The sequence below is a fragment of the Panthera onca genome, chromosome D3 (assembly GCF_046562875.1).
Source record: "Panthera onca isolate mPanOnc1 chromosome D3, mPanOnc1 haplotype 2, whole genome shotgun sequence".
NCBI lineage: Eukaryota > Metazoa > Chordata > Mammalia > Carnivora > Felidae > Panthera > Panthera onca.
In genome coordinates, this window is record NC_138350.1 from 43,094,047 (window position 1) to 43,106,446 (window position 12,400).

The 12,400-nt window shown below is 33.9% G+C and overlaps 1 protein-coding gene and 1 long non-coding RNA gene across 5 annotated transcripts in view; one reads left to right on the forward strand and one right to left on the reverse strand.

Moving 5' to 3' along the window:
- Positions 1 to 5,740, forward strand: part of LOC132665829 (uncharacterized) — a 47,659-nt gene extending 41,919 nt beyond the window's left edge. The window contains exon 3 of the long non-coding RNA XR_009604298.2: positions 5,652 to 5,740. This is a non-coding gene — a long non-coding RNA (uncharacterized LOC132665829). The remainder of the gene's footprint in view (positions 1 to 5,651) is intronic.
- ROCK1 (Rho associated coiled-coil containing protein kinase 1) overlaps positions 1 to 12,400 on the reverse strand; it is a 162,384-nt gene that overhangs the window by 67,260 nt on the left and 82,724 nt on the right. For 3 of the 4 annotated variants that reach the window (XM_060613398.3, XM_060613396.2, XM_060613399.2), the window contains 4 exons: positions 11,445 to 11,604; positions 7,827 to 7,887; positions 3,187 to 3,275; positions 1,133 to 1,181 (listed from right to left, as the gene is read on the reverse strand). In XM_060613398.3, coding sequence (XP_060469381.1) covers positions 1,133 to 1,181; positions 3,187 to 3,275; positions 7,827 to 7,887; positions 11,445 to 11,604 — 359 coding nt within the window. The remainder of the gene's footprint in view (positions 1 to 1,132; positions 1,182 to 3,186; positions 3,276 to 7,826; positions 7,888 to 11,444; positions 11,605 to 12,400) is intronic. The other variant, XM_060613397.2, reaches the window with a different exon arrangement.

Here is a 12,400-nt window from a genome sequence, read left to right on the forward strand (position 1 = left end):
TTGATGGTGTGGTTGAGCTTTCCTATAGGTTTGTGGATTCTCTGTCTAGAGAGTGATAGATACTGAAGTCTCCAGTGATAATAATGGATCTGTCTATTCATCTTTTCAGTTTTATTGGCTTTTACTTCACATATTTTGTAGGTCTATTTGGCAGATACAAATTTATGAATATTATTATTTTCTTAGTGGACTGATCTTAAACTTAGCATACTTGAATTTTACCTGTTTTTTAGAAATGAAATACCCAAAGCTGAGGATTTGCAAAATGGATTTCTTAAAGAGACTTAAATAAATAGTACTAATTATACACTGACCAATGGCAAGTTGGCAAAATATTATACATATATGCATAACATGTATATGTATTACATAAATATGCATATACAAAGCTACAAATGAAAAAAAAAAACTGACAGATACTATTCCTCAAGAGAAAATTAAGATAGCACAAAAACCACCAGAAAGATTAACTAAAAAAACAAACAAAAAAACCCCAAAAACAAAACAACAACAACAAAGGAAGTGATCAATAAGAAGGCCATAGAAAGTATATTTCTTTGAAGGGTACTCTTTATACACAGAGTAGAAAGATATCTATAAGCTTATCAAAAGGAATGACAATGTATTATATATTTGCAAACAAACATCTGAATCATGAAATTTTTCCTTGGTAACAAAAACTTCTTGCTAGGTGACCATAGAAAACATGAATGATTCTAAAATCAATATATTACTCATTTGATCACATAAACTTATGTTAATGTCAGTCCTTTTTAAATTGTATTCTTTCCTCCTTCCTATTTGTCAGTCTCTTTCTGATGTAGTTCGGATCCCATTTGATTCTCTTTTCCTTTCTCACTTTTTAAATGTTAAGTAAGAACAATTGAAATGAAATTTATGTACTAAAATTTCAACATGGTTCTAGCATAAAACTACACAAAGGAAACTGAAGTTTAATCTAATCTGTATCACTTGAACCTACAGCTCCAAAGTGAGGCTTTCATCATAGTTCTCTGACTTTGTTCTGTATTTAAACCTATAAAGTTCCAATGCAATTTTCTTAGAAAACAAAACAATCTGAAAGAGGAAAAACTCTCAAACAGGGAAACTTCTGATTAGAAAACAAAAGTACCTCTTCATCCAATTCTTTCATTATCTTGTCTAGTTTTATGTTTGAAGTTCTGTAAAAACAAAAGCAATATAGATTAGAAATATGTTTATCTTTTTATTGCTCAGGGGTGCAACACCACATTCTTTACTTTTCCGTTTAACTAAGATGTCTTAACTGTTTTTGTGCTGTGGATCCCCTTTGGCACTCTGGTAAAGCCTGTGGGTTTTTCTCAGAATAATATATTTTAAAGCAAAAAAGGATTTAAAAAAGCCAAAAATATATTAAATATAGTCTTTTTTAAAAAAATGTGTTTCAGGAATATGTGTGGCTTCTTTATTAATATATTAAATCACAAGATCTAGCAGCAGTAATTTCAAAGTAGTGATGAGCACAAATGATAAACTATAATAAATAAAAATATTTGTAGTATCTATTAGTAATAAAAAAATTTAGCTACTGCTAATAGATGTAGATAACTGCTTTTGTTCATAGTGGAAGGAAATGTTGAATATCAGTTATAAGTTAGGGAAAATACTTTTTCTCATCCAAGTTTAAGGACCTTGAATTCATCCATGGATCCTTTGTGGGAGGGACCCTATGGATTCCAGATTAAGGATCCCTGAACTTCCTAATGCAATACTTGCTAATAAACAAAAATTAGCCACTTAACCTTTATACAAGATTGCATAGTGAAGAGAAAGGTGGCATATATGGATCAGTAAATATACCACTTAACAAGTAAGGTGAAAAGTTGAGATAAACTAAGAGTGTATTATCTCCATCACATTTTGTTTTCTTTGGCTCTGAACAGAATTCTGAGCTTCAAATCTGCATATGCAATGTTTCACATGTATGTTTCATCAAATACATCACTCAGCCCAAAATGTTACTCCCTCTGCTCCACACCCTTACCTATAATATTAATTTCTTCCTACTGTAAGTGTCCCTAAGAAAGGACATGACCTAGGAACCATCCTTGACTCATCTTCCTCCTTCATTCCCATTTAGTTGAATAAATGTCAAGTGCTGCCAACTAACTAGAGTGTTCTTTTTAAAAAGCAAATTTGATCAATTTTTTAAGCTTAATAACTTTCAATGTTTTTCCACCATCTTAGGATAAGTTCCAAATTTCTTAGCTTGTTAAAAACAGAGTCCACCAAGATCTATATTCTGTTTATCTTTCCACCCCCATTCCTCTCCTCTAACATTTTCCTTATCATTACAGACCACTTTGGCCATTCCTATTACTTCCTCAAATTGATTTCCATTGCCACTATCATTAGTTTAATTTTGGATGTAGAAACTTCTCAACATTTATGCATTTCCATATTTTATACTTAGAAATTCCTTCCAAATCCTGAGATCAGTTAATTATTTCCTAATATGTAAGTGCTTTTCTGAAAAAAGTTTGCACTATATACTAATGTATTTAGTCTATCAGGAATGGTATGCAATAAGAGTTTTACTTGTTTCCTCTTTGGCCCAATCACAAAAATGCCAGTTTTCCAATTCCATTTGTTGAATGTTATCTATTATTGAATGTGTTACTTATTTAATTTATTCAATAGTATCCACAAAAAATATCAAGTTATTGTTTTAGTTAATAAGTAACTCAGCATTGTGCCAGGTTATTTTAAATAATATTCATCATTACATATTTCATAAATATACAGGCTCTTATTAGATTTAGTGAATTTTAATATTTAACATTTACATTTTAAAAAGCACATCATTTAATGTAATCTAATTTGCCTTTTCAGTCAGCTAATTAAAATGGGAGGAAAAAAGTAATAAATCAAGCACTAAGTGAATCGGCACTATAGTTTTTTAATAAAGACTTCCAGGAACAAATACACTTTAACTATCCTGAGGACAATATGTCTATAACTAATGCCAACATAAATATTACTTTCCAATTCTAGGCAAGACATTCTTCATTGAATGTACATAAGCAGTAACCGTATATCGCCATCTTATTTCTGATTAATTTTCAACTGTTTTATAGAAGGCAAGTTTTAAAAAAAGTATTTGCTGTACAACCTTTAATGTTAAAAACATACAAAGTATATTCTCACCTGCACTTCTGCTCCATTTCATCTTTTAATTGCATTTCATTATGCAGTTGTTCTTCCAGCTTATAAATTGTTTTTTGCAAATTTTCCTGCTTTAATCAAAAACAAAACAAAACTCATCCTACTAAGAATATTCATAGAGAACTTAAAAATAACAAGTTTATGTTATTCTATACCTACTCAAGAATAAATTATTTGGTTCAATCTTACCCCTTTCCTTTCAATCTGAATTTATTATTAATTTAATAAGCATTTTTTCAACACCTACAAATATGTCAGGCACTGTGGTAGACATTAGTAATACAAAAAATTAAAAAGATTTGGTCCCTGTGCTTATGAAGCTAAGAGTTAAACAGAGAGGCACAGAGGAATAGGAGGGTGAAAAGAACCTACAATAATCCAAAGACATACACACAAATATTACAATATAATGTAGTGATGATAAAGTTATATATGAGGTGTTCCAAAGGAGGGAAGAGGTCATGTCTAATTCTGCCACAAAAATGTAATGTTTGAAATGAGACTTAAAATATGAGAGATATTTACTAAGCAGAAAAGGTGGTAGAAGAAAGGCATTTTAGCCAGAATGAATGAGTCCAAAAGTAGAGAGGTGAAAGAAAACGTGATATATTTTGGAAATGGGAAGAAATCAAATATAGGCAGAGCCCAGAACAGAGAGAATGAGTCACATAAAATCTGAAAAGGTGAGTGAGGCCATGATTCTTGTATGCAAAAATAGGAGTTAGGGACTTTAACCTATAAGCATTTTAAAAAGGGAAACAATATAGTATCTGCATTTTACTTTAGAGAGACAGAGAGAATGCAAGTGGGGGAGAGGAGCAGGGGGAGGGGGACAGAGAGAGACGGTGGGGGGGGGGGGAAGACAGAGAGAGAGAGAGAGAGAGAAATAGAGAGAGAATCTCAAGTAGGCTCTACGTTGAGCATAGGGCTCAATCCCACAACCTTAGGGCCATGACCTTAGCCGAAATCAAAAGCTGGACACCCAACTGACAGAGTCACCTAGGCAACATTATTATTATTATTATTATTATTATTATTATTATTATTAGTTTCTGCATTTTAGAAATGCCACTTCAGTAACAATAAGGTGAAAAGAATAGAGGGAAGAGAAATTCTACTCAAAGTAACCAGTTCACAGGCTTTTGAGACAGTTCAAGCAAAAAAGCATATAGGTTTGATATGAGGCAGAGGCTGTAGGAATGAAGAGGAGGAAATGGATAACTGTGTCATTCAGAAGGCAGAATTAACCTAATAACTGATTAGAAATAAGAGACAAAAAAGTACAGCATAGGGAATAGTCAATAACATAATAACATGTATGATGACAGTTGGTAACTACACTTATTATAGTGAGCATCGAGTAATGTATAGAATTGTCAAGTCACTATATTGTACACCTGAAACTAATGTATCATTGTATGTCAACTGTACTTCAATAATACAAATTTTTTAAAAATCAAAGTGGGATGGGGCACCTGGGTGGCTCAGTTGGTTAAGCATCTGACTTCGGCTCAGGTCATGATCTCATGGTTCATGAGTTCAAGCCCCAGATTACGCTTTCTGCTGTCAGCACAGAGCTTCCTTTGGATGCTCTGTCCCCCTCTCTCTCTGCCCCTCCTCTGTTCATTCTCCCTCTGTCTCAAAAATAAACGTTTTTTAAAACTAATTAAAAAATTAAAAAGTGGGATTCTGAAAAAAAATGTCAACAGAAGAAAGAAAGAAAGAAAGAAAGAAAGAAAGAAAGAGAAAGACAGACAGAGAAAGAACAGAGTACCATTACAAAAGATATGGAACACATAAGAGCTGCTTGGGAGGGGACAGAGAGAGGATGAGTTTAGCTCTGGCATAGGATGAAGTGCTTGTGCCTGACAGAAGGACAGGAAAGGAAATCCAATCAGAGAGAGAGAGAGAGAGAGAGAGAGGGGAAGAGGCGAGGAGAGAGAAAAGAGAGAGAGAGAGAGACAGACAGACAAGAGAGATACAGCTTTGGAGTTCAGAGGAGCAAGCTGCACACACATGAGATTACCTACAAAAAATGAGCAGAGAGCCAAGATCAGAATCATCCTGAGAAACATTTAATAATTAAAGGGGAGGGAGAGAAGAAGAGGAGAGAAGAGGAGAAGGGGGAAGAGATCCTGCCAAAGGGATGGAAAATAAAATCTACACAGGTGGGAAGAAAAAAAGAAAGAAGGGGAACATGAAAGGTTTACAAAAGTTCATAGAAGGAGGAACTGATTAATCAGTGTCATTTGCAGCAAAAAAGAAAAATAAGATAGGAATGAAAATTATTCATTATATTTGTCAATTGCAAAGCTGTTCATTAGCATTTGCTGGAAGGCTTTCAAGGAAGAGTTGAAAATTACATCAGCTGACTTTTGTATTTAGCTGTTAACAGATATAGTAGGCACATCAAATTTTTCTTCTTCCCCTGTGATCTTTCTTACCAGAGCAAAAGATAAAAGGTAGCAGCAGCCACTGACAGAAACTTCTGGCAATCACCATTGAACAAGATCAGCCCAAAGAAAACACAATTCCACTAAATATTCTTTGAAGCCCGATGTATCACTAATCCCACAGATAAGTAATACATGAGAGCTGGGTTACAGCAGCTCCTTATTGTCACATTCCCTAGGTCAAAGATTCTTTAACTTTAAAGATTTCTGAGCCCTTGTTAACTATGTAACTTGAATAGCTCTAATAGGATGAGAATTTAAAAGACATAGATGGTCAAAACAGCTAACAGGTACTCACACAGTTCACTCTCCCTTTTTCCACTTTCCCTTCACATCACCTGTTCAATCTTACATTTAAGAGTAAATATATTAAGAAGCAAGAGAATTACATCAGCTTTTAAAACATGATTGCTACTTACACTCCCCTCCTCAGTTAATAATATGTAGGCCACAATACACAGAGTTCAAAGAACTCTCCAAGGATGGCCAAATAATTATTTCTAACATATTTTTTTAAGTAAGCTCTATGCCCAACATGGGGCTTGACCTCAAGACCCCAAGATTGAGAGTCTCATGCTCTACCAACTGAGCCAACCAGGTGCCCCAACTGTTTTTAGTATTTTTAAGAAAAGTCCTGGTCAACTCTAAAGGACCTTCTCAAATCTAAGTAAGATTTTTTAACCTCTGTCCCATGAACATGAGCTATATGGACAATAAAAAGGACTCCTGTCTCTAATAATTACTTATAACAGTAATTTTCAGTGGACAAATTAGATGGTGCTGACTATACTGGTTATTCTCCCATTTGCTTTCTCTCTTTTCTAGCCATGAAATCCATGCTCCTTGAAATCAACCCTTCCTTTGGCTTGAAATCTATAGACCGCATTACCTGGGTTTACTGTCCTACTTTAATAAATGGGAGACACCAGTAGGAAATCAAAAGGTGGGGATAATGAAAGTATTCATTCTCCCCACCTTTTTATTGCCTTACTGTGGTGATAGCAGTGTTCTACATTCTATGTTCCTCTTTGATGATGCTAGGTTTTTCTGAACTATGGCAACAATACCTGTCTCTCCCTGTCCTTTCAAACTAGGGACAATAGTTTCCCACTATTGTTGATCAATGGGTATTTTCACAGCCTTTATTTATTGCTCCTCTTGACCCTGCTCATGGCACTGTAAATAGTCCTTTCACTAAACTCTCTTTTAATGAACGAACAAAATGTAGTGTATACACAGAATGTGATATGTTCAGCCTTAAAAAGGAATCAAATTCTGAAACATGTTACAACATGGAGAAACCATGGCTAAGTGAAATAACCCAATCACAAAAAGTCAAATATTGTACGATTCCACTTACATGAGGTGTCTAGAATAGTCAAATTCATAGAGACAGAGAAAGTAGGATAGTGATTACTCAGGGCTGGGGGTAGTGGAATAAAGAGTTTAATGTGCACAAAGTTTTAGTTTGGGATGAAGAAAAATTCTGGAGATAGATGGTGGTAGAAAACAATGTGAAGGTGGTTTTTTTTTTAAATGTTTTTGAATTTATTTTTGAGAGAGACAGAGCACAAGTGGGAGAGGGGCAGAGAGAGAGGGAGACACAGAATCCAAAGCAGGCTCCAGGCTCTGAGCTATCAGCACAGAGCCTGACATGGAGCTTGAACCCACAAACCGTAAGAGCATGACCTAAGCCGAAGTCAGACGCTTAACCGACTGAACTACCCAGGCGCCCCCATTAACCACAGAACTATACACCTAAAAATGGCTAAAATGGTAAATTTTATGTTATGTATATTTCATCATATATACAACACTCTCTTTAGTTAAGTCTTTTGTTTATGTTACCTGTTTTCTTCTCAAGACCTGTACTGATACCTTGATTTACCATAAATTCCTAATTCTAAAGATTAGAAAGACTGCCACTGTCAATTTGTGTAGCAATTTATAGTTAATTAATTATCTCCACATAAAATATCCCATTTGATATTCAGGCAAGAAATCAAATTGGAAGGAGATAGTAGGTTAAAAAATACTATCAAAATTTAAGTTCACTAACTACACAATCAAAAGAAATATGTTTACTTACTTAATGTGTACTTAATATCATGCACACAAAACACACTGTCCACAAAATAACTTTTTAAAAAATATGACAAAAATACATACCAAGCTTTTATCCACATTGGGGCTACTTCGGTTATCATTAGGATTTGCTGAAGATAAGTATCTGAGAGAAAAAGAGTTTTTAGAACTAAAAGAACCAAAAACCTCTTCAATATTCAATAACCAGTAACATATACTACACACTTATTTTTTGCTTTAGTATTGTGCTTGTTCTGCTTTTGAAAAATTGAGTACAAGTTCATGACTCTTTATTTTATATAAAGATTTTATATAAAGATACATATGTATAAAAGTGATACATACATTAAATAAAACCCCCCGTTAGCTCGGAGCAGCACTCTGTAATCATATACCTTACTATCCCTGCAGCCACACATATGACTATTCATACCAAGTAGGATAAATAAAAACTATAGATAGTCTCGAGTTAGTTCAGATTAGGTTTTCGGCCATGAGAGCAGGCTATGGCAGCTTTTGCCACCAAACAAATCACTAAAGTATTTAGAGTTTTTAGAGCTTTTTGCAATAGGGATTGGGGATAAGGAATTGTTGATTTCTACAGAAATGTGCACAGCTTTTCTCTCTGCCCCAAATTACTCTTCAGCCAAGAATGATATTGCCTTTATGGGCAAAAAAGAGTTTTTGCCTAAATAGTTAACATAACCTAAGTTCTGGTGATGTCCTGCTAACCTTTTGAGACTCCAAGGCTTTATATTCACTATAAAGGTAGGTAACATATAAGATAGTAGTGATCTTTAGAAGTCTTTAGATATCTTATGAGATTATTAAACACATCTAAATAGATCATATGAAAAAGATTTTCTAAGCTCTCAAATGTTATATAAAGGGAAGGTACTACTGCTGTCTTTTCTACTGCTTCTGCTACTTCCTCTACCATGCTACAACTACCACTATTAATACTTCTACCATCACCGCCACTATAGTTGCCACCGTGGTCAATCAGTAGAACACTCTCAAAAAGATATCAAATAGCTCCATATACTTCCTAGCTGTTTTAGGGCAACTGATAATGCACTACATATTCACTACTAGTAAAAAACAGAAGATAAGTTCCTTTAACAGTGTTCTAAAAAAAAAAAAAAGGAAAATATGCCATTTTTATGTTTTCCTTGGAAAATTATTCAGATCAACTAGAGAATAAAATAATCAGAAGACAGTTTTCAGGCACTGTGTAGCAGGTTTGTAGAATAAAGGTCTCATGTAACAAATGACAAATTCTAGATGTAGTACAATTTCATTCCATTAACTACTGTCTCAGAAATTCAGTGTGAGATTCCACATTATGTGATGTAAATAAAAGCATATGGCAATGCCAGTAGAATCTGAATTAGATAGGAAATCAGACCATTTTCTAAGAGATCTTCTAAATTTTAATATGCTACATAAATTGAAGTTAATATTTAGCCTCTGCAAAGTTAATAATATAACTTTCTCAAAATGCAGCACTGGAAATTAAGGACACCAAATGTAGGCATCCATTCATTCTTTCACTCCACCCCCCACCCCCCCCAAAGTCCTTTTGTATATTACATCGTTGCTTTCATATAGAATCTGGTCATTTAGATAGCTCTTTACGAGAGGTTTTAGATTATTACAAATGTAGCTAGAAGTTTAACCTTTAGACTATTAACAATCTTTGTTCATTTCGCTGTATTTCAGCAATAAAGATCTCTACCCTTGGTAACTGAAAGTATGTTTGGATTTCAGGAGTAAGAATTTCAGAAGTTTTCTATTTCATGCCAATAATTCAAATTATACTTACATTTTATACTAAGGCTAATCAGTATTTTGCTGATTCTTTAAGATCAACCACACCTTCAACCATGTTATAAACAATTACTAAACAACACTATATTATGCAATAAGGTGGTGGTACTGAAGAACAGAGTACAATTTCTATTTTCGAGAAACTCAGAAATTAGTTTGGAATATGCAACATATGGATGCCAGGAAAAACTAGAGAAAATAATCATGTAACAATTTACTACAAATAGTATGTACAATGTTTATTTAATTCAAGATTACTTTCATATCAATAAACCTAAAGAAAGTGATTAACTGATATAACTACATAAAATCCAAAAACACTGGGGGGGGGGGGGGGTGTTTATATCAATAGTACAACTGATCAGAAAGCAAGCCAGAGGATAAGTGATAAAAAGTACAAAAATATAGACAGACAGGAAGACAGAAAGAAAGAACTCTTTAGCAAAAACCATTCTGAAAAACTTGTCTGTGCATTTTTTTTTCCTCTGTGTATTTCAATATAAAATAGCTACAATATCATATTCACGAATATTGTGGGAAAAGGATTAAAATACTGGACTTTTCTTAGAATCAAAGTCAAGTACTACCTGCCTGGCCTGGTTGGTGATACAACAAAAAGTGTTCAGTACTATCTTACAGTTGTATTATTGGAGAAATCTCATAAGGCAGGACTAATCTGCCTTCCTGTTTTCTAAACTTGGCCTGAATAGGGTCTTATAAAAAAGTTTTGACTACAATGACAAAATGCTACACTTGAAAATATATCCATTTCCTCATTAGTGTATGAGCATCTTAAGAGAAGGTACTAATAACTGTATCTTATTCATCTTTCTCCCTGCATGCTTATTCATCTTTGTCTCCCTACCTGACAAAAAATTAGTTGGCAAATATGTTTGTTTGAATGAATGAATGAATGCTCAACATACTGAAATTATGTTAAATGTTTAATTTGTTTCTCATATCCATTTGAAGACTAAAGCTAACATTAGCTCATACTAATAACAGCCAACAGTGAGTGCTTATTCCATGCAAAACATTGTTCTGTTCTACTGTATTGATATAATGAACCCTTACAATAATCCTATGAGACAAGTATCATCGCCATCATCATCATCATCATCCCTATTTTTGAGAAAATGGAAGCACAAAAGGTTGAAGTTATTTGCCCAAGGTCACAAGGTCTAAATGCTGTAAGATATGGTGAATTCATTTAGTGGTTTCTGGGGAGGGATCACTTAATTTTTGAATTACTAAAGCTTACAGGCCTTTGTAACATCAATATAGTGATGATAATGCTAGAAAACTATATGTTCTTCCAAAGTGTATTATAAAACCAGAATTCTTTGGATAACAAGATTAACTAAAATATAAGTATTAATAGAATCTTTTAACTTATTAATTGCTGTAACTTTTTTTTTTTAATGTTTATTTATTTTTGAGACAGAGAGAGACAGAGCATGAACGGGGGAGGGTCAGAGAGAGGGAGACACAGAATCTGAAACAGGCTCCAGGTCTGAGCTGTCAGCACAGAGCCCGACGCGGGGCTGGAACTCATGGACCACGAGATCATGACCTGAGCCGAAGTCGGCCGCTTAACCGACTGAGCCACCCAGGCGCCCCAATTGCTGTAACTTTAACACATATATAGTGCATCATTCAGTAAATGATTTCTGAAACACAATATCCTGATCATGGATGAGTCTAAAAGAAATGAAATATGGAATAATACAAGTATCATACATCACTGAAAAATGGCATATTAAGATATCTCTTCATATACCATTAAATGTTCTTAAAGTGACTTTGAGATATCCCTAATAATAGACTACAAAATTAGTACTTACCCCTAAAATCAATGTTTAGCATACTTACCTACGATTGCTATAATACGTAAATCCTACAAAAGGTAACTGATTGCCAACAAAAGCTTTAGGTATAGGGAATGTTTCTTCATCTCCTTTATCTTCTTCCAAGTCATCAAAATTACTTGTATCAATGTCGCTACTTAAATCAGGTACAACTGGCGCTACAGCTAAAAATGGAAACAAAATTAGTAGTTTACTTCAAATTTAATATAAAAATAAAGTGAAGCAAAGATTCCATACCAACTACTAAGTTTCTTACATACAAATAAGTTGCAAACCAAATTCCAAATGGGTTGAATCCTATTTCACCCAATTTTATTAGGGCTATTAATCAACTGATATTGACCATTACAATTCTATGAAACAATTATCTCCTATAATTATCATCTATACTTCAAGTTTAATTTGAATATTGCAAGTATAAAGGTTTTAGAATATACCATAATATAAATATGCAAAAACAGTCAGGACTCTACAAAAGACTTTGCAGAAACCACAGCATAATAAATTGTACTCAAAACTGATTGATTTCAAATGAAATATTCTGTTAATCTGCTCTGTAACAAACTAGAAATCAAGGTTACCTACCTCTTAGTAGTCCTGGATATAACATTTGGTACTGAAATATATTTATTAATCTAGAATTTAGATGGTTAGTATCCACCCCTCCCCCCAACTCAATATCTCTATAAGACTAAGTCACAAGGAGCAATGTATTTTGAATTTTATTTTCAGTCTAGCTACCTTCCCTGAATCAAGTCATTAAATGATGACTCCATGAGGTATTTATGAAATGGCTGTTAGGAAAAGAGGGTAGAGATACAAAACATGTACACAGAATCTTCGAGAGTTATAAATGTGATGGAGAGCAAGACTCATAAAAATTTTAAGTTTATTTATTTTGAGAGACAGAGAGAGAGCGTGTGCTCGTGCACTCAAGTGGGGGAGGGGCAAAGAGATAGA